This window comes from Anas acuta, chromosome 9 (assembly GCF_963932015.1).
Source record: "Anas acuta chromosome 9, bAnaAcu1.1, whole genome shotgun sequence".
NCBI classification, from domain to species: domain Eukaryota; kingdom Metazoa; phylum Chordata; class Aves; order Anseriformes; family Anatidae; genus Anas; species Anas acuta.
Window position 1 is genome coordinate 8,738,361 of NC_088987.1, and position 22,816 is coordinate 8,761,176.

At 42.3% G+C, this 22,816-nt stretch overlaps 2 protein-coding genes across 19 annotated transcripts in view; one reads left to right on the top strand and one right to left on the bottom strand.

Annotated features, from left to right (window-relative positions):
* The window catches only part of MCF2L2 (MCF.2 cell line derived transforming sequence-like 2), a 158,769-nt gene that overhangs the window by 58,952 nt on the left and 77,001 nt on the right, over nt 1-22,816 (bottom strand). The window lies entirely within an intron of this gene.
* B3GNT5 (UDP-GlcNAc:betaGal beta-1,3-N-acetylglucosaminyltransferase 5) lies at nt 421-21,910 on the top strand. 10 transcript variants are annotated; one of them, XM_068691827.1, is made up of 3 exons: nt 421-437; nt 1,236-1,368; nt 17,463-21,910. In XM_068691827.1, the coding sequence occupies exon 3, from the start codon at nt 17,792-17,794 to the stop codon at nt 18,914-18,916; it is 1,125 nt and encodes a 374-aa protein (XP_068547928.1). In that variant the 5' UTR covers nt 421-437; nt 1,236-1,368; nt 17,463-17,791; the 3' UTR covers nt 18,917-21,910. The 10 variants fall into 10 exon arrangements, with proteins under 10 accessions (XP_068547928.1, XP_068547931.1, XP_068547930.1 ...); XM_068691826.1 differs by lacking the exons at nt 421-437; nt 1,236-1,368 and adding exons at nt 1,776-1,895; nt 2,597-2,804; XM_068691825.1 differs by lacking the exons at nt 421-437; nt 1,236-1,368 and adding exons at nt 1,792-1,908; nt 2,597-2,804.

The window sequence follows — 22,816 nt, forward strand, 5'->3', positions numbered from 1 at the left end:
CTTTGGAACATTTGACTTTGGAAGAATCTGACTTGAGAATACTTGGTGACTTTGTTTGGCAAGCTGACCTCATACATAGTAAATATTAAGTTTAAAATGCATGCGCGTAGGAATATTTGGTCGAAGCACAAGTGAGTCATGCTGTGTAGTTTTATTTTTTCACACTTAGTTGCGGAAGGAAGAATCCAGCTGCTATTTTATTTTTCTCTCTGGCTTACTAAATTCAACTGAAAAGGAAAACAGGAAAAACTGCTATCAGCAGCCAAGAAATCGTTAACCTAGGTTTTTTTAAATATCTCTCATTGAGAATTTCTCATCCATACTGTTTTACTACTGAAAAACTGTGCAAATGGGATGACATCTGAAAAGAAGAAAGAAAGATAAACTTATGAAAAGCCTTTTATGAACAAGGAGGAAAGTCAGCAACTATCACTTGGGTAAGAAGAATGAATGATGCTTTGTTTATTAGGTTACTTTTACTCTTATTTAAATACTGTTTAAATAACATGCCTAATTTACACACGATCTATGAACCTTTACTGCTATGGTGAATCAACAACTGGAAAGTATTCCGTTTTGTCTTGGGGCAGAATCAAGCAGATGAAGAGAAATCTGGGAAGGCTGTTATAAGGTTCATATTAAGACATAGAGCAGGAAAAAAAGAGAGGTCAAGTGAAAAGCTCCTTAGCCCTTGAAGTTTCCCCAAACAAAACCCATATTACAAAGCAACCCATCCTTCTGTGGGATTGGAAAAAAAAACCTGCTTGGTTTTTACCCTTGCTCTACTTTTGTTTGGTGCCCTTGACAACAGAATTCATATCTCTCATTGTCTCTCCTGTGTGTACAAAGAAAACAATTCCTCACTCGCAGAGATGTTGTCAGATTTATGGTTGTGAAGTGACAGCAAACACTAATGGCCATAATATGCAACAGTTAAGTTTCTATGAACTCAATGATGAGGTCAGGAATAATTCGATCAATCACAGTCTGTGGGAGAATAGAAGATACACAATGAGCCCACGTCTGATATTTGTGTTCATTGAGAAATCTCAGAGTGCCTCCTCAAGCCCACGAGGCACAATGTTAGAGCAGCTTTCCAGCCTAATTTGAAACAGCTTTTTTTCTTCTAACCTAGTTTTCCTCTTTATAAGAAGTTTGCAAAAGACTTTAAAGAAGGCACGTTCCTAACGCTTACCATCACTTGGTTTTTAAATACTCCCAATCTCTGTCTATAGAGACTGACTGAACCTGAAGCACTGCAAGGCACAGGCACGTTTTCAGCCTCTGAAAATCCGGTCTGTCTAAAAACGGCTCAGAAGAGTTTAGAAAAGGGCATCCTCCTCAGGATGACGCAAAGAAATCGCCAAGGTAGGAGGGAAAAATAAATAATAATAACCAAACCCTGAAACCCTCTTCTTTCCTTCCTGCCCTGGATGTTCCCAGCCAAGCCGTGCAGAGCCTCAGCCAGCTCCGTGCCCTCCGCGCCCAGCAGCCGGCTATGGGAGGGCGCGGAGCCCTCGGAGCCTTACAGCAGCGACAGCTACGCCTGCACCGTGACTCCCCATCTCCCTTTTAAGGTATAAATATGATCCATCGGGACGTCAGACCACAAAAGCAACTGGTTTGAGCCTCGGGAGAGAGGAAGCAGGGGTCGCCTCCGGCTGACCCCCGGGCGCGGTACTCGCAAAGGCGGTGAGGAACCCCGGGGCTCGGCTGAGGAACAAGGGGAGGAGAAGAAGAGGAGGAGGAGGAGGGGAGGAGGAGCCCATTGGCTCCCGGAGCCGAGGGATCCTATATCCTGAGTGAATGGGGCGGCCCCGGGAGCGGGCTGGGCGAGTCCTCTTCCCCGAGGAAGGAAAAGGCGGCGAGGAGGAGGCTGCCGGCCGCTGCGCTGGGTGAGCCCCCGAGGTCGGTGCGGGTCTTTCCTCCCTCCTTCCCGGTTCCTGAGCTCGTCCCCTCGCCAAAAGCAGGCAGCTCGGTCCCTTCTCAGCCCCGGCCGCGGCGAGGAGAGGAGTCGGGCGGTTAAAATCCGCGAGAAGTTGCTGTTTCCCTAAGTGCTTCTCTCCGACCGCAGGGAGGGCGAGGGCTGGGCTCCTCATGGGAGGGGGCGCCTGGCCGCGGTTCCCTGCATCAGCCAAATTTTCCGGCGGCTTTGTCCCAAAGTTTTCGGCTCCAGCCCGGCCCCGTGAGCTCCTTGCTTTTACCCCTTAAGGCCGGCTTGGCGCCGGACTACGGGCTGGCACATTTCTGTGGCAAACGAGCCCCAAACTTTAGTGCGTTTCCTACCGCCTTTTATGCATCGTCCTAGCAGATCCCTTTCAGCCTCATCTCTGCCCGTTGTCTGCCTGCTTTATGTCCCGAAACAAAGCCGGGGAGCCCTCAGGGTCCCCCAAATCCCCGCAGGGTCCCCCCGGTCCCGGCACGATGCGCTCCCTCCCGCAGCCCATTCAAAGCCGCGCTGCTTTCCCCCGCCCCGGGAGCCCCTCCCGCTTCCCTCCTTCCCCCAATTACTAGCTTTTATTCTTATTTTCCCTACTGGAAAAGGCTTCTTTTTTCACATTTTCTTTCCCTATGCCCTTTTCTCTTTCTTTCCCAGCCCTTCCCACCCAAGAAACTCGCCGATCCGGCTGGGAGTTGCTCTGCTCGGCCGCGGTTTGCAGCGTTGGGGGGTTGGGGCAGCCCCGAGCCCTCCCCGGCCTCATTAACGCCCTCATTAGCGCCGCGGCCGCTCCTCGGCGCCCTTCCCCAAACTTCTTTTGCGGGAGCTCCGGAGAAGATAATCGGCTTGAGAGAATGCCGTAAGAGTAAGGGGGATTTACCGAGCGCGGTTAGGAAGCGCGTTTGTGCTCAGCCCGCCTGTACGGCTCTAAAACCTTTTGTTTTTTTGCTTTTTCCCTCTTTTTTTTTTTTTTTTCTCTCCTCCTCCCCTGGCCGCAGGCGTGCCCGCCCCGGCGGGGAGGCGGCCGGGAAGGGCCGGGCCGGTTCCCTCCTTTGTTTCGCGGCGTGGCTGGAAGCGGTGCCCTGTCCCCCCCCGGAGCTCCGTGCAGCCGCTGGGGAGGGCGCTGAAACCCCAAGCAGGGGCCGGGGTCGTCCTCGGGGGGGCCGGGACTTGGGGGCTGCCCCCGAGGAGGACACGGGGGGGGGGCAGGGGCACCCCGCTGGAGGCGGTTGAGCTCTTCAGGGCAGCCAGCTTTGTTAGAAGCGCTCCCCAGGAAGGTCTCGGAGTCTGTCTGGAGGTGGGAGACCGGCTTGGCTCTGCTGTAAGCTACTCTGCGTTGTGTGGGGCAATGATAAAAAGCCTGAAGTTGGTTTTGGGCTGCTCGAGGAGGTGGAGAACTCGATTTGGGCAGCCCTTGTGTGCTGGAGCATCCTCATCTCTTGCCTGCTGGGGCTTATGCCTGAGGATCTCTCAGCAGTAGTGTGTGCAAATGTTTCAAGCTAGTTTGTGTGATGCATCTTGTTGTTGGTTATCTCCTAGCAGTTGGAAGAGGGAAAGGATGTGCTTAAGAAATGGATAAATGTTTTGGAAAAAGGGAAAATAGTTGTCCTCCAAGGCAGTATGAATGCTAGCTTTTTCTGTTGATCAGGGCAGTAGATAGCAAAGCACGGTTGAGAACAACAGCCGTGGAATATTCCAGCAGTGTACCCAGAAGGCTGGAGCATCACACCGAGCTGGGTGTTGTGCTGGTGTTACAGGGGCTACTGGTTGTTTGTCCTGCTCAGGACAAAGATTCCTGGAAGCCCATCATCTGATGTCTATGGAAATGTAATCTCAGTGAAAATGCAGGCTCCTGCACTGGTAAGACTTTGTGGTTATTTTTTTTTTCTGCTTTGAAATTTACTAGCAGTGTCTGCTATACTAGTTCTCATCCTTTAAGTGATTTGAAACTGTGTCACTTGCTGCTTTCTTTCTCTTCATAAACTGAGAAGCAAGCTGGTTACTAATGCTGCCCAAAGCAGTAGTTGGGACAGTGTCTCTGACATCTGGCCAAACTGGAGTAGCAAGTACTGAAACTAGGAATGGTAATTCACCTACAGATTGGGGAGCAGCATGTGGAAAATCCTGCAAGTCATTGCATACGTAAGCCACCGGCTTTTCAAATAAGCAGTGTTATTCTTTACCTATAATGTTATGGCATTTAGGATGTACTAAACATTGCCTCATCTCCCGTGGCTATCAATCTATGCCTGAAGAATTGTTTAGGTGATCCTTTAAGTTGCAGATGTCACTTACTGAAAGGGCTTGGGTAGACACAAGTAATGAGTGGTTTTTACTGGGAAAATTTACTGTGACTTTGTTCCTGTAGTAGGTCTGCTGGCCTTGGAATTGGCAATAGAAGTGATGAATTAGTGTGGCACTACTAGTTCTTCCTTCTATATGGCTTGCAGAGTATAGTGAGGCATCCTCCTTAGCTTCCTAGGACATTGAATATCTGGGGTGAGGCTATTTTGGTTAGTTACTACCATGGTCCGCTGAATAATCAACCTTTAAAGTCCAATATAAAGCAATGTGGTCCATCTCTGTCAAGCTATCCAGAAGTGACAAACAGACTCCTTGCTCATACAGGAAATGCTTGTGTATCTGGGATCTCAGCAACACTTGGAAGTGTGGTCCAGATCCCAAAATGAGGTCTGTTCGAGTAGTCCTGATCTATGCATCTCAAGTCTTCAAGGTCTAATAAAACACTCAGGGATGCTAGAGTTTTTCCTTCTTTCAGAAGCTTCATGGATAGGACATGCCCTTGGCATTAAGGGGAAGTGCTATGGCAGGATCTTTGAAAGGTGATTCTTGACCTAAAGACTACAGTCAGTGGGAAAGTTACCACAAGGTACAGAAATATGATGGAACAACTCCTTTGCTTTGGAATTGAATCTTTTTAGAGTGAACCTCTACCAGCCCTGAAGTTTACCTGTTGCCTGAGTTGTTCTGTAGCCTGATCTTAACATAGATAAAACTGTGGCTTGGAGATGCCACTGCTAGATGCCTAAATGAATTGGAAAACCTACAAGATTCCAAATGGCCTGAGGACAGATGACCTTGAAAGAAGGCAATGTTGTAAGGGAAAGCAACTTAGTTTGAAGGACTGTTGAGGAAACATATCTACATCTTGCTAATATCATAAGCTGTAGGAATTCCTGTCTCATAGCAAAGAACAAGTTTGTTTGCTGTGAACCAGCTTCATGAGGTTGAGCTTGACTGTCTGGTACCATCTACATACTGCTGGATGTAGTTTTAAACTTGAATAAAACGTGTTTGGTCACTCTGAACTACCAGGACTACTGTCATGCTCTGAAGATGTGCTGTCACCTTTCACAGTGCAGCAAGACAAACTGTCCATCAGAGATTTACAAACAACTTCTGAAACAAAGAACTTCTTTGATCAACACAGATCATATTGTTGGGAGGTGTGCTAGGATTTATCACAAAAGGTAGATATTTTAGCTAGTTTTCTCCATTGAGAGCTGAGGAAACTTGCTTAAATAGAATTTTGTCTGCCCCAGATTACTGCTGTCCCAATAAGTCAGTCTCTGTTCACGCTACTTCTCCTGCCGCATCCTAAAACTTTAAAGTTCTACCAGTTTCATTTCTTACAAGAGCAGAAGTGGTTTGTACTGAATGAGGTAAAGCGCCCTTTTCTCTTTGGGTAGGAAACTTATGGCTCTTATTTCCACAACCCTCCCCCTAACCCCACTACTAGTCATATATGGAGGGGTTCCCCCTTCCTCTGCTCAGCTCTTTCATGGCCTATGAAATGGATGGATGGCTTTTCTTCTACATGAATTGGTTAACTAAGGAAAAATTAGTGTTTCACTTTGGACTTGCCACTTAGAACATCATTACACATCCCGGTGTAATAAAGTGATAAGGTGATTTACAGTAACTAGGGGTACTGACTTTCTATTGCTTTATTTCAAAGTTCAACTTTCTAGCACAATCAGGCTCTTTCATGAATGTTTTTCTGTTTGTTTCCTTCTGCCTTAAGTTCATCCCTGTCATGTATGCTTCAGCTCTTGTCTTTGTACCTTCCTTCTAGAGTTCACAGACTGGTGTTCTCGGTCTGTTTTGCAGTGACTTCTGTTTTAGGTTCTCCTTCATTTTGTTTCACTAAATGGTCCTTGCAGCACTTCTGAATCTGGTGCAGTATGCATTTCAGCCATATTCCTGGCCATGTGTTAGTCTTGTGTGAGGGTTGTGTGTGTATAAATGTGTTTTCACTAACTCTAGATATCATTAAATAGTGTGACCTACTATCTATTTCATGAGCAGAGATGAGTACTGCTGGCTAAATGTAAATGCACAAGTCGCCTCATTTAATTTACGAAGGCTGTGGTCTTAAATCTCACTGCCTACTAAACGTGTTGGGAGGATAGTACAGCTCCTTGCTTATCTGGTTTGAATCATGAAGTTAGGCCTGAAGAATTCTTTATGGTCTTCTGTTCTAGGGCCTGTGATGGCCAGCAGACTGCTTGCAGGTCTCAGAGGGCCCTTCAACTACAGTAAACGAGGAACTGCCAGATGCAGTTCCATTTGCTGCAGCCTGCTGTACTGTCACGTTTCTCGTAAGTGTGTGGGAGTGTGTGTGTCAGTTCTTCTCTGCTGTGGGCTTGTAGTGCTCCTGCTCCCCATATTTCACAACAAAAAGCAGATGAGTGTCTCCTGTTCTGTCTCTGGCCTTGTTTCATGGCAGAAAGGGCTATATATAGGGCCAGAATTCTCCTTGGTTACCACAGAAGTGGGAGAGGATTAATGGAATTCATCCCACCCATCTTGCAGGCAGGCTTCAACAAAGCCTTGAGCTGCTGCTATTCCAGCCAATCTGCAGCTACTTTAGTTTTTGAGGTGGTTCTCCGTCCACTTTATCATCAAATCTGAGGTGTTTCAAGCAAGCCAGAGAGGAGCAAACGTGCATGGAGACCCCCAACATGTGTGTAAGAGTCTGTAAATTGGAAAGTAGATTCAATACAGGAGAGAAACAAAAGCTTCTGATATGAAGCATATTTGACTGTGAACTGACAGGAGTTTGCTTTTCCTCAAACTACACGTACCTCTTCACATAATGCATTTAACATGTTTATGCAGTCGACTTTAAAATCACTTGGAAATTTCTCATTATGCTACTGGAGGATTCATGAATGCCCTCAGAATGGCAGTCTGAAGTTGGGACTGATGAGAAATGGAGAGTCAAGTCAGGTCGCTATTTCTACACAATTCCCCTATGGTTAAGGTGACTTTTCGGTTGAATTCCAGGTGCTGCTTACATAACTTTAATTTCAATAAAAGTAAAACTTAGTCATTCAAGATACAGCAATAAAAATTAAAATTTGACATTTTTATTGAAATTAAAGCTATATAGGTACTCTTTCAACACGTGCAAATGCAGTGTAAATAGTGCTAGCAGACTTATGCTGAACTACCTCAAATTGGAATTAACTCAAGGAAATAAACGAAGCACAAATGTAAAACAAAAGGAGAATATATAGTCAAACTGCTTACTAGATCTAGATTAATTTCCTATTAATGAAACAAGAACCCATTAGATGCGATTATCCAAGAGCCATTAATAGCAGGACGGGGTCACTAGTAACTCTTCCACTTCTCAGCCCAAAGCAGAATACAGCACTTGTTCTTCAGCTTAAGAGTTGCTTACATCTACATACAGCAGTGAACAGGAGCGTGTGAGCATGAACAAGGCATGATTCTGCTGAAGCCAAGGGAACACTGCAGTACCTATCAGTTCTTGCAAGTGCTTAGCAAGTGTATTTATAATCTTCCAAGTGATATGGAATAATCAGTTATTTACTTGTGCAAGCTTTAAGATAAGGTTCCAGAAATGATCTACTATAGAATTGAAGGGTGGGGGCTTTCTAGAGGCTATAAGAAGTGCTGACCAAAGTCTTACTGAAGCAGGAAGACTGTTAACTGCACACAAAAAGGGGAAAGATGTGTTCCTGGTTATATTATATTTCTAGTACTTTCTTTGCATAATAGGATAATTGGTTTCTCTCCTACACCAAAAAGAGGGTTCTGGAGCCAAGCTCAGCACTGTAACACGCAGGTTTTTCTTCCTGTTTTTGGTGGGCTTCCATTGTTCTGAGAATAAAATTGCTCGCTTTTATTTTAAAGCAAAGCAGGAGTATGAGCGATACTAGACAGTCTCTGTGTAAGACTAGACTCCTACAATGGCTTTAATTCTGCTTTAAAAAAAAAAACTTTCTGTTACTAGGCTGTTTGGTGAGAGGAGGCCAGTGTAGAGTAGCTGCTTAAAACTTACTCCTCCTGTCCACACAATGGGGTGAAGCCTGAGGTTTTGTCAAATTTGTTTGCCTTTCTCAACTGCTTCCCGTGTTGTCTGTCATGGCAGATACCCTAGCTGCTTATGTTAGGTACTGGGTTAAAACTGCTACAGAATGCAGCAAGGCCTGGCAGCTGTTGGGTAAGCCTTGCACTGCTAACAGCAATGAACCTTGGGCTTGCAAAAGGTGAGACTTCTACTTGAGCTCTGAAAGATTCACATCTTTGTGAGGTTTTTGTGGTGGTGTTTTTTTTGTTTTTTTTTTTGGTGGGGGTTGTTTTCTTCTGGCGAACAATTGTCTTTCTTCCCTTATCACTTAATGTTCAGTAAGATTCTCGGGTGGGTTTTTCACTAATACAGGTAAATGGCAGATCCTCTCCATAGAAAGGGTGGTAGTGGTGGAAGAACTTTTAGGGAAGGAGGGGGGAGCTCTACGGCTTCTGTTCTCTCTGCAGTTTTTTCTGGGGACTAACAGCAGTTTTGACCTTCCTACAACTAAAAACTGCTTTAAAAAACACTTATTCCCTCCCTGTAACTGTGGTGGCCCATGACCCTAGTTACAGGAGTTGGGTAGCTGTCTCGCTGTTCCTGTTCCCAGAGCAAGCAGTAGGAGATGGACCTTCCTGCAAATCAGCAAGGGACCTAAAAAACAAACTCAAACCAGGTGCTGGTCAAGTTTACTGCTGGTGGTATGGACAGCCAGCAGATAAGTGGGGGAAAATTGTGTGGCTTAGGAAAATCTCTGATCAGTGTGGGCAGAATTAATTACATATTTATCCTTAATTTGAGGCTACATGAGGTCTTAAAACTGAAAAGAAAGATACTGGGCTAGACTGACTGATCAGTACAGCTCTCCATGTTGCTTTTCCTCTTACTTCCTTATAAAAATTTAACTGACAGAAGTTCTACTAGCAAAAGGAAATGGCTTAATGTGCAGTGGGATAGTTACTGGTGCCTGTAGCAGTAGCACTGGAAAGCTTATACAGTATTTACCTAGCCTTTGTGATGCTGCTTAGCTTGAGGTAGTTTTTAAAGTATTTGCTGAAGTGGTACCTACACAGCAATCATGAGAACTAAACAGAAAAGTGACAGTGGGGAAACCACTTTTACAAACAGTTATTGAGTAATTGGGCACTGGCACTCAGACAAAAACAAGCTGCAGATGTGTTAGTTTCTTTACGAAGAGTTATGTTATCTGAAGTCACAAGGTGTGTTTAATTGGTTGTAATTGCAGTCAGTCAATCATGTAAGGTAAGGGATTATAAGCAAAGCAGTATCTTGCTGACCACCACTAAAAACAACTGAGTTCCTTACTCTCTGAGCATAAATAGGATGCACTTGTTTCCACATGCAGTCATCGCTAACTTGGCTGCAATAGACTCTACTGACCATGTCTTGAACTTCAACTTAAGATTAAGATACCTTTTCTTGAAACCTGCACGCTACTTACGGCTATTAAACATGTGAAATAGCAGTTCATGTATTTCTGGTAATTCTTACTGTCTTTTCCTTTCTGTCATTTTTCTTTCTTCAAGAAAATGACGGTCCTGTGTGCGTGTGCTTTCGTCTTCCTTGTAGAATGAAAAAGATGTTTCTCCACCATTAACAGGAAATGGCAGCTCTAACTTTCCGTGGTACTGATGCTTATCAGAAGTGCTTGTTCTCTTACAGATTTTTATCTGTGAATTTAAACGAGTACAGTTTGGCTTTTTATACTGAACAGATCGGGGTGTGTAAATACTATGTCCTATGTGGTTTTGAAATTCAAGCTCTGCCATTCACACTGGTGGTGGGTAATATTATTAACAAGTGTAGCTAATGTGCTCTGCCTGTTTTGTGTATACTTCTGCCTTAGTACACGGGATTCAAAAGGAATGTGTACCAGTCTGGCACATCTTTTAAATACTAGCACTATGAAAGTGAGCTTACGTAAATGCAGAGTGCTGCTCAGGATAGTATTAGAGCTCATCGCTGCCATCTGCCAAAACATGTGTTGGGTTGTACTATAGGTACTGTTACAGCCTTTGGAGCTTTCTTGGAGCTCTGACTTGCCTGCATGGAAGTTGGTACATACTTCATCAACTTTTGCAGAAAATGAGGGCATGTGGCCTCAATCATGTAACTGCCAGACTCTGAAACTTTAGAATATTACCCTTACAGGCAGTGCAAAGAATTAGCTCTTTTCACTAGCTCAGTCTAGCACAAAAGCATAGAACTTCATGTTGGTGCTTGTGTATTTTATGTAAAATCCCTTGAGCTACTAAATCATTCATATTTTGTAGGCTTTTATACTTGGAAATATACTTGGAAACAATCCTCCCTTCTAGCTTGTCTGGGGAATAGTCTACATTGGCTTTAGCAAGTTAAAGCAACTGAAAATCGTTGTCATTGTAGACTGCTACTTGAAAGGCGTGGTCCTATACCTCTCCTGCTATCTGAACAGTAGCTGTTCCGGGGAACTGATCCTGCTGAAAGCAACTTGAGAAGAAGGCAAGGCTCCCTCCACCTTCTAGCAGATGCCTCCATTTAGATTTCATAGCAGTTAGGAAGCATGCTGCTGCATTTTAGAGGAAATGGAAGAAATCGTTCTTGTCCTTTTCACCCAATTGCTGTAGCACATATAAAATATCTCTAGGAACTAAACCTCTGCTGGCAATTAGCTGTTTCCTGGCAGTCCTAATCCCTTACAATATGTCTTGCTTCCAACCCTGAAGGAGCTAAAATGCTTTACTCAATTGCCATCTAATGCTTTGCCATCCTTTTGAATTTCTCTGCCAACCAACACTTCAGAGATTGCCTCAGCAATTGCAAACATTGCAGATCAATGAGAAGCAACAAGTGGTTACAGCTTTTGATTCACTTTTTTTACCTATGTGTTGCTGTATTATTTCTCTGATATGAAGTTCCCCTTGAGAGTGCTGTACTTCAATGCATTTTTTAATAGAGGGTTTCTTCTTGACTGAGCAACTACAGAAGTTCAGGTTTAGGAAGATGTTGGACATCTTAATTGGGTCTCTGTTCAATCTGAAGTCCTCAGTGCACGCACAAAGAGCATTTAATACTGACTCGACTATTCCAGGAAACTACCCTGGTTGTAGGTAAACTGTAAAATGAGCAGGCAAAGCTTGCACGTGAAATTGCATATAATGGGTTAAATGATTTCAAAACTGAACCTTGTCACTTCTGCATTTATGTTCCTTATTGATGCAATACTTATCACCTGTCTTTCTACACTTTAATCTTTCTAACACTATGCTGCTTCTTTTTGATTGTTATCTTCTTGACGTTTTTTCTGGAGTGATAACTGTCCAAACTGACTCCCATCTCTCACTATTTTTGTATGGAACAGTGTAGCAGGGGAGGTTTTGACACTACTTGAAGTGTTCTTTGGAGGATGTTTCTTTCAGTCTTGGAGTTTGTGAGGAAGTAGGATCCTTCCTTGTAGGAAGGAAGGATCAGCTAAGGACCTTATGACGTTTTTTCTAAAACATCTGTCACTGTAGTGTTGGGTGTGACTTGTTTCTGTTCAGTTTTCTTTCTTGGTACAGCTCATATGAGGAACTTGAATATCCTCTCAATGCAACTTGTTAGTGTACAAACTCTTCAAATACAAGGGAGCAAAGGAGAAGGATATAGGCCAGGGCAGAAATGCCAGATAACACGACTTGTGAAGACATGCCGGTAAAAGAAAAAAATGGTGAGAAACTGAGTTGTGTAATCTTGTAGCTGAAGTTGTGAGCAGCAAAATCAGCTCAGGCCTTGCTTCCATTACCATAGGCACATACCTTCCTAGCCTCTAGTTACTAGGAAGGGGAAACTGATAAGCCATCAGAACACATGTTTATTTGATGTGTTAAGGCTAAATTTTCTTTGGTCTTCTAGTGTAGGCAGTACAGAAATACTGTTGGAGATGGAGTTTAATTTCATAAGGATTATAACTGCTTAAATTGCTCAGAAACCAAGGACTGCAAAACTTAAATTCTACCTAACAATGAAAAGGCTCAAACATGCCAAAATTTGTGTTCTCTGTTTAGGCAGCAGCTACAGGGTTCAGACTTTGAAAGCTTAAAGAAAATCCAGTGTATTCTTTTAAGGATCATCTCATTCTTATACTAGGGTTGACAATTCTGCCTGAACTGAAATCCAGGCAGTGCTAATCCTCGTCCCTGTGCTGTCTGGCTTCTGTCCCCTCTTGTTGGATATGTTCCTGCAGTTCAGGGGAAGTGGTGCTGCAGCTGGGGTCCATGTGACATGGGAAGTCTAGCAGGATAAAGCAATGTCAAGCAAGCACTATCAAAGAAGCTGATCTGGGGTAGTTGAGTGACAGGGCTGCCCTGACTACAGTGCAAAAGCCTGTCCCAGGATTTCAAGTTTCTTGTAGTAACACAAGGCTACTTCCAAGCCTTGTGTGAAAGTGAAAGCTTCAGAAACAATGAATGTAACGCTTTGGTTCTGCAAAACAGAACACCGAGTCCTGTTGTAACTTCAGTTTTGCCTCTAGATACAGCCTGACCTAAATAAATTGCTTGCTGTTACTTCACTGTTTCAACAGGTTGGTTTTTGAGGAAGAATTTAGGAGTGAGCTGAACTTGATTTCCTGAGCAACTAGACAAGCTTCAGAGGCAGGGATGAAGAAAGAATGAGTGTAAGGCCATCCTCAGCTGGCAGCAGTAACCTTTTTATTGAGTTCAATTGCATGGAACTGCACCCTTAAACTAATTAGCTGTTCTCTGGCACAGCCTAGAATGAGCATTTAACTTCATAAATATTTGAGTTTGCTGAAGGGCTGCTGCTTCCTTGAGGTCTTTCTGTCATATGCTGCAAGCCAAATAAAAGGGATAATGTGGGCACCAAAGCTGGCATTTGGATGAAACAAAATTGACTGTAGCTAGAAATATCCTTAATCTGAAGAGCTGAGTCTGTCTGTCTGTAACTAAGCAGAGAAATGGCTTGTCATTCATTCACCCCTTAAGTAACCAGTTCCTTCTATCTCCAGTAGGATGACCAAGCTTAAGTCTATCCAAATACCATGCAAGAGTTGATGAGAAAGGGACTGTTGCTACAAGCTGTTGGTAGTGTCTTTGTTGTGTTTTTTTTTTTTTTTAAATAAAAAGCTCTAAAGTGTTTGTTAGAATATCCTGCATTGCTTGAGAAAGTTGTTTGTGTTCTAAACTATGTTTCTTTCCTTCTGCACAAGATAGAAATATACCTGATAATCAAATAATCTTTGTTCTAAAACCAGATGTAATTTGGGGGTGTGCTGTGTCAAATTGATTACAGATGAATTGAAGCCCACTCTTTGTATTGTACCACAAACTTTGTAGCTGGGGGTGAGGGAATGTTCCCTCTGGGCGGTCTCAGCTGGTCTCTTCTTGGGTTTAGGTTTCTCTCAGGGTGGTGGTAGGGAATCTCTTTTGTGGGGCAGTCTCTTGTGTCAGAGTTTTCTCTGGGGTCCCTCCCACAAGTGTCTGTGTTCATGTCTGAGGTGTCTGTTTCTTTAGCCTCCTCTGCCTCCTCACTGGACTTTCCAAAACAAAACTGTTCTATTTCTACCCTGAAATTGACTTCATACTAACTTCTTTCAAATGCTGACTTCTGTGGACACTCAAAGTAGCTCCCTAGGGATCTGCTTTTCAGTGTTCACTCTACAAATCATCACAAAGACTTTTTATTGTGTAATACTTCTCTGGGATGAAAATGGAGCTAGCATATTTACAGAATGCAAAGTACTGAGCTGCGAACAGTTGCTACATTCAAATGACACAGTTGTGCTTACGGTAATACCAACAGGTTAAATAAACAGACCCATCTAGGAAAAGTAGGATTGCTGCAGGGTGAAAAAAAACTTCCAGTACTTAACAACTGGGGGAGGACCACACAGTTGTATTTTTAGATACACCTGAAGGGAAGGCAGCTACAGGAACTGTTTGGGTGCATGATTCTCCCAGTCTGTCTCCAATCTCAGAGTACATCTAAAAGCTTCCAAGCCACAAGTAAGAGAATGCACACCAAGAGGCAAAAACGCTTTAATTATGGTCTGGAAAATGACGGTCAAGCATGGTTTTATCTCTGTCCCACAGTTTCCTCTTCCTAGGAAGAAGGCCTTTTTTTCCCCTCAGAATTAAGAATCCATTGTCAATAAATAGCTTTTGTGGGGTACAGGTTGAGGCAGCTGTTAAGGGGAGGAGGGCATAACTAATCCAAAGGATCAATATTGAGAATGTCTATAAAGTTCTTTTGGTGAAGATCATTCTAGGGTATCAGTATCTTTGCATGTCTCTGGGCTCTTTTTTTTTTTTTTTTGAGGGAGACAGTGTGGAGGAGAAGGAAGCCTCTTTAAATGTCATCAGTATTGTTTATCTATAATTGCATTTAAGTTTTATGAAGGACATGTTTCTGAGGAGGGTTCTTAAATTCTCTCTGCTAAATGCTGATTTAATTTCTCTGGAATAGATCAAATGAGGCTCAACTTACAGCCTGTAAGTTGATTGTAGGGCTTGTTTTTTTTCTTCAAGGAACAACTTGAAGAATTAAAATAATAATAATAATAATTTTCTTTCCAGCATCTCTCTTTTTGGAGGGGAGAGCAGGAGACTTGATCTATGCTAAAATCTCACCGCTGTATCTTCTCTGTAAATTAAAGCTGTTTGCACAGATATTTTGGTAGAGATTTTTCTGAAGTGTATTTAGTCTTCCCTAGTAGCAACAACTGTTACATAGGTTAGCTTCAATATTAGTCTCAAGTTAATACTTTGTGGTGTTGACTGTTCTCTCACTTCTCCCTTTGCCCAGATGACACGAGTAGTTGTAGACTTTTGCCAAAATCTGTTATCAAAGCACAATCCAAAAACGCTGTACGTGGTGACTAGGCTTTCTGAACTAACCAAATAAGTACAGGTACTTTACCTTGTGCTGCCTCTACTTTCTTGAGAAAGTCAGTCAGCTGTTTTTAAGCTATCCTGATGGCAGTGGGCAACCTAACCACTGAAGCTGAGTCACCTTTATTTTTCCTCCTCTTTGCTGATGACTGGATATTGCCAAAGGCTTTACAGTGCAACTCTACTTTTCTTTCCTTTTTGTGACACCTGCTATATATGTCAACAAGTTGATGTACGCTTTGCCTCACCCAGTTCAGTTTACAATGCTGCAGCATTTGTGTTAACTGGCCAACTTCATGCAGAGTGTAGACTTTCTGGAGAAAAGCACACGCAAGCATGTAGGACAGAGGGGAAAACTAAAACTTATCCCCACTTTCAGGAAGTAGTGGATATTTTCAGACCTACTTCCCCAAAAGAAGTTAACAAATTTCTGTGTTTCTGTGACAGTCCAGTTCCTTGTTTGAGTTCATTTCATCTGAAACAAGAGTAAGCTCTGCAGTAGCATTCTATTATAAAGTTGCTGAGTTTATAACTCTGAGGTGCATTGTTTAACTTAATGTTTCCAAAATAAAACGGGTTTAAACTGATACTATAAAAAGTGCTGACTGACTGTTATTCACCAAACTGCCTATACAGCTTTTCTGTTATGCACTGCAGTCTGCAAGCTTCAGCCACACCAGTCCATGGTTTCCATTTTGAGCAGTCAGCCCTCCTCCCTGCATTAGATTACTACACCATAAAATTGCATCAACTTCTACTATCGCTATCTAGTTGGTTTCTCCTAATACCGTCCAGTTGCAAGACCTCCAAATGGGTAAAATAATCTCTCAAAACACTTGTGTTGCACATAACTTCTAATGTAATAGCGATAGCTCATGTTCTCTTGCTTCAGAGGTTGTGTTTGCCTGCACTAAGTGCTTAGCTAATGGGGTGCCTTACTTCCAGTGTGTGTCAGTCTTACATTTCTGGTTCTGAGAGCGCACCCTGGGTTTTTACGGGAAGAACAGGTAGCTACTCTTCTAGGATGTTCTTGTTTAGTGTAGCTGAAGTCACGTCTCCCCTACATAAGAACTGACTTTTAGAAACTGCAAGGCAAAAAGGCTGGACTTACGTGACTTTGTGGTTTTTAGATTCTTCACTAAAACCCTAGCTGGTATCAGTGGGGATAGCCGTGTGATGGTAGCTGCCTGATATTAGCAGCTGTAGCTATGACAGGGGTGCCAAACTGAGGGGGAGTTTTTGGCCCCAGCGGCTGCAACCTGCTGCATAACCTGTCTTCACCTGAGCTTGGTTGCAGATGGTCTCTATTGCACCACTGTCTAGAAAGTACAGGTTTTAGGATGATACATGGAGTGTTTGGTAATGAGTGTCACTGGAGCACAATTCTGTTCATATCTCATTTCAGTCACGCTCTGGCAGGCTGAAATGGCTGCTTACTTTCTACAAGCCTGCCCATAGGGTTGAGCTGGGAGAACAGCACCCATGCCCTGCCTGCCAGGCCACCAGGGGCTCCATGGCTGGGGCAGGACAGCACTGGACAAAGCTGGTGTGGTGCTACCCCGGCTGTGGTCAGGGGGGCAAAGTGGCCCCTTCCCGCCATTCTCCTCAGAACACCATAGGGTTGGTGGCCTGGTTCTGCCGTTACTGCTGGCTGTGAGGAGCTGAGGTGGCGACAGCCCTGCTTTGCCTGCACTCCCGTGTCCCTCTCCCAAGTGGGAACGAGGGCAGTCCCCGTTGGCCCCGATATCCTCTCTGAGAGCCTGGTCGAGGTGGGGTGGTGGTGAGAGGGAAAATGGCTGCCTGAGGGACCAGTGGTGGGGATGAGGGGGGTGAGGCCTAGCAGCTAGCTCTGACTGTTGGGATGGGCCCAGCCCTCTGACACTGGGGAGCTGTCACTGGTGTCTGTGTGGGCCTTGCTCTTCAACAGGCTGCCCAAAGACAGTTTGTAAACTCAGTCATTTGTATGGTGTGTGGCTTGCTTCCCAGCTTAAAGAATTTTAAACAAAATGTTTTCATCTGGTTAATGGCGGTGGGTTTTCCTAAGAGCTTCTTGCGTCAGAACTGAAGCCTCCGCATCAGGTTCCCCCTTTCCTTTCCTAACCTCATGGAAGTTTTGGGCTACTGACAGCTCCTAGCTTGTTGCCGGTTTTTGAGGGGAGGGGGCGGTTATGTAGATGAGTGGTGATTGGGAATGTCTCAGTAAAGTCGGTCTCCCTGACAGAACATAAAACCAGATGGGTTAATAGCAACTCACTGAAACTTTCCTCCCTCCTCTTCTTACATTTCGTAGGTATTCATCTTCATGAAGAAAATCAGCATGTAAGAAGATCTGATTAGAACCAGTGTTCACTTTAAGATGCCACAAAGGGAAAAAACTCATCTGCAAGTCCCATCTTTCAAAACTGTCTGTACTCTTCCAACAAAAGAAAAATCTTTTTGAGAAATATGACTTGTGAAATCTGTGAAGGAAGCTGGCTTTACAAGGATACTGAATGAAAGACAACATGCCTTACAGTAGACACTTATCCTGAAGGGGTGACACTGCTCTCAAGCTAAAACACGGGCACTCTAAAAACGCCGATCCTGAACAGGAATAAGGATTACAAGAACTGCATCAGAATGTTTGTTAGTCCTAGGAGAGTCAGAAAATGCCAGTTTTTGCAGTTATTTGCCACTTGTTTCATACTATGTCTCATGTTTTTTTGGCAACCATTTGATAGTCGCATTGTAAGCCATATGAAGTCCTATTCATACAGATACCTCATAAATAGCTACAGTTTTGTGAATGAAAGCCTGTCTGTCAACAGGGAAGACCTGGACAGAGTATCAAGCTACCAGTACTTGATCAACCACAAAGAAAAATGTCAACAGCAGGATGTTCTTCTCCTGTTGCTGGTGAAGACTTCTCCTGAAAACCATCATCGGAGGAATGCGATTCGACAAACTTGGGGTAATGAGAAATATGTTCAGTCTAAACTTAATGCCAATATTAAAACTCTGTTTGCTTTAGGACGACCCTCAGATCATCTGCAGCAAAGAAAACTATATTTGGAAGACCAGAAATACAATGACTTGATTCAGCAAGATTTCTTGGATACTTTTCACAATCTTACTCTTAAATTACTTCTACAGTTTAGCTGGGTGAATGCCTACTGTCCTCATGCCAGGTTTATTATGTCTGCAGATGATGATATATTTATCCATATGCCAAATCTTGTTGCTTATCTCCAAAGTCTAGCACAAATGGGTGTTCAAGACCTCTGGATTGGCCGTGTTCATCGTGGATCCCCTCCCGTAAGAGACAAGACTAGCAAATACTATGTTCCATATGAAATGTACCAGTGGCCCTCTTATCCTGACTACACAGCAGGAGCTGCATATGTAATATCGAGTGATGTAGCAGCTAAAGTATACGAGGCTTCATTGACTCTCAATACAAGTCTTTATATAGACGATGTCTTCATGGGCCTCTGTGCCAATAAAATGGGAATTGTACCACAATACCATGTATTTTTTTCTGGGGAAGGAAAGGCTCCATATCATCCCTGCATTTACAACAAAATGATGACATCTCATGGACATGTAGAGGATCTTCACCGTCTCTGGAAGCAGGCTACAGATCCCGAAGTTAAAAAGATTTCCTCGGGGCTTTGGGGTAGAGTATACTGCAGAATAGTTAATATTGTACTTCTCTGTAAACTATTCTATGAGGACACATATCCCTGTTCAGCTGCATTTTCTTAATACTTGAATATCTGTGTTGAAGATCCACTGAGCCAAAACAGAACAACAAACTTCTTAGCTGTTTATTCAAAATATGTGTAAGTGTGAAAAGAGGGTAGAACTTAAATGTGAATAGCTGGGGTGGGGATTGGGGGATGAACCAGGGGTGGGGGAGGAGGATGGTCCCAAGTTCTGTTCAGAAACTGTTATTGGAATAGCTCTCCTATTGTACTGCAACTTTCTACGTTGTAGCCTGTTGTGTTTTTTGTTTTTACATGCTTCACAGGATGAGTCTGGATTGTATGATCATTAAATGAGCTATAACGGGCTTCTAGAATTTGAAGTGCTTGGTGAAAATGTCATTTACTTTGAACTTGATTCAGTACACCTTGAAGCTTTTTTTAAAAAGCAATGTGAGCTAAGGCATATGGTTCAAAAAAGAAAAAAAAAAACTATATCAAAATGGAGTAGACCTCTCAAAATAAGAGGAAAATAGAACTGAGTCAATGAGACTATTGTACTAGTCTAAAACAAAGTAAATTGGTTACAAGTACTCAGCACTTCTGTTTGTCAATTATGCAGGTCCAGATATACTTTCCATGAAGCAAACAGTACTAGAAGTAAAGACCTGCTACAATTCTTTCCTCAAAGCTAAGTTTTTGACATAAGGAAAACTGTTTGAGTGCCCTCTGACTTGGTTCTTTTAAGTAACAAATGAGCTCCCTTTAGATCAGAAGTAAACTTTAAAGGAAGAAAATCTAATGTTACTTACACAACTGGTTGTGTTAATCTCTGCCTTCTGAAAAAATGAAGCTATATAATTAATCCAATCTCTAATAAGCAAATAGACTAAATGCATTTAAGGCCTATTTTCTTTTAACAATTCTTCTGTTGTCCTATATTCATAGTTCTAAAGGTGAAAAGCAAGCAAAAGTCATAGCTGTATTCCTTTAGAATTTTATAGTTGAAGTTGTTATTGACTTGAAAGAGCAAAGTTTCTTGCTTATATTTGTTAAATAAGGAGAATACTTTCTGCATGAGGTTTTGACTTCACGGTGAAGGGACAGGGAGATGGTGAACCACAAACTCAGTACACAAATGAAAATCACTAAACCTGAAGTTTTTCCTAAAGACAAGAGATTATTTACAGCTTCAGGGTAGTCTGTGTCCACAAAACTCTTGAATAGAGTTAAATAATATCACCTGTAGAGGAACAAAAATACCCGTGCATTGTAAATCTGGATAGAACTAGGTGGTATTGAAACTCCAGTTGTTATGAGTTGTACTGCGGTGCCATACAAACTTTGTAAAAACAAGGTTCTTCAGTTTTTTCTTGTATTATCTCACTGATGGTGTCTTCACAGGTTTCCAGTACAGGTTATTTAGTTGCTAATTGCAAAGCCTGTGGTAGCTCTCCCTGGAGTGGATACACAGACTGCACAAGGTACAGTCAGATATTGTTTGTGAACTGGTTTGATGCTGGAATGAGTTCTTGTGTGGGTAGTGTCATGAAACTACTTGTGAAAGATTGAATGAGTCACGTTTATCAGCACAGCAATAACAAATAACCCCAAAGCTTGCAAATTACCAACTATCTGTCACAGTTCTTGGATCTGCCAGAAATGTACTATATACAGGAGCAATGCTACTTGCTTTTTAAGATGTCTAAAGCTAGCCTTTTCTCTTCTGCCTGAAGTTTCTTGCTGCTACAGCAACGTGGAGCAGTGAATTACTTAATTTGTCTTCTAACTTTACAACAATGTATGTGGCACAGCAGTTTTAAACTGCAACTGGTAAACTTCGTTTAAATGCTGCTGCTTTTGTTTTAAGGGTTTGAATGGCTAATGGTATATGCTAGCATAGACAAACAGCACTGAGCTTGCTGTCTGTTCTTTAATCTGCTATTTCAGATGGATGTTAGGTAACTACTGGAACTAATTGGAATATGTAACTCTAAGTAGATTTCCGGGGGGGGGAGGGGAACCCCAACTGGACTCAAATGTTGGGTATATAGAGCCTACAAATAACTCACTTGTCGGCATTAAAATAGACTGCAACAGCTGTAGTTCAGGAACTCCATGTCCTTGCCTAAACAAACTCAGATTATAATCTGAGGATGCTTTAAAACAAACAAGAAATAGAACACAGCAAACCATCAAACCTAGCTCTACAATCTGTTGGCTCTAGCAGGGTGTGGTGGTACACACAGAAGAAGTATTATTCAGTACTTGAAAGAAAGACTTCATCAGATCTCTGACCTGTTGTGGGCTGTTTAAATTAGTGAGGTGCACAGCAAAACTGCACTACTGAAAAAGTCACCCCATTCACTTTAGGGGAAAGAGGGTCTACATACGCTCTATATAACCAAAGTGTACTACTAAGACTACAATTTATTCCAGCAATGTTTTCACTTGCACAAGCTGAGTTGGAAGTAGATTAAACTTCTATAGGTTAGTGATTTAGCTAACATCTAAAACACTGCTTAAATGCAGTTTGCCATTATGTGAAAGTCACTTGACCATTGAAATACTTTTGTTTTATAGCTAGTTTGAGTTTAGTTTGAATTGTTTCTTAGACTTAAAAGGACCTTGATGTTTGTAGCATGCATTTTCTTCTGCTGCAGTGAAAAAGGAAGTTGCTTATGAATAAAAACGAAAGCATGAAGGCACTCCTTTCAAAAAAAAAAAACTTAGAAAACTTACTCTCTGGTTCTAAACACTGATTTAACATTTGACACCTCTAACTGGAACCTCTTTTAACAATTGTCTTGGTGCTCCAATGCTGGGCTGTCAGGTTTTACTTCTACAAATAAAACTATCAGCCTGAATGGTCGGTTATGCCTCATTAAGAGTATGACATTGTTGCACAGCATGTTTAATGCTAAAGTTGTTTTTACCTGTTTGTTTGATTTGCATCAGTTTCCCTTTGGTATTACTAATTTTTATACAAAGTGTTCAATATTTATTCTTAAATTTTGCTCTTTACCACAAAATACAATTGTTTTGTAAAACTTGATTTGAATAAACAGACTTGTTTCTTTTTTTTTAAAAAAAAAAAAATAAAGCTGGTGAGTTTCTTGTTGCTTTCTTTGTAGCTGACAAGCTCAGCTCTGATGCTTAATTGCCATTCTGAGTACTCTCTTAGAGGACTTTTGAACTGATTTTTTTCTTCTTTTCTATCCTTCCTGTCTGTTCTACTGTGAACCAAACCTCCAGATCTTTTGAGGGGGAGGGGGTGGAAATGTGAAATTGGAATCCTCAAGAAAGGAGGCAGTTTAAAAATTTGTTTAGCAACTTTCCAGGTTTAAAGTTGTGGGAAAACTGCCTAGTACTAGAAGCTTCACCTATTGTTAATATTAACTTCCAAAATCATATGTTCTCTTGAAGCAATCATTCCTGTAGAGATGTGTATCTACCTAAATAAATTCTATTCAAATCACATCTTGTACTTTCTGAAAACTAGCTGATAGTTTGGTAACCAGTGATAGACATTATTTTCATAGTATATAAGATTACTTTGAACCTACTACAAATTGAGACGTTGCATTTTGCTGTCTCTGACTTGTATAGCACAGCGTATTAACAAGCTAGCGTTTTCAGACTTGTACTCCTGTATCAAGCAATTTTAGTGTGTACCCATGTGAGACAGGCATAATGTACATATAAATTATTTAAATTATACTGAAGAAAACAAAAGAAATAGAGGTAGTAAGGAGCGTGGGGTTTGTTTTGTGGGCTTGTTGCAGTTTGGTTTAAATTATTCTCTTTGGCCTAGAGACACTGAAGTTCAACTAAAACTGAGTTTGCTTGGTATTTCTTGTTAAACTAAATGACTTGAGCATTTGGTTGTTCAGGTTATGTAATTAGTATGATCTTTCTCAAGACCTTCTAGAAAGGGAGACAAGATTATTATAACTTCTAC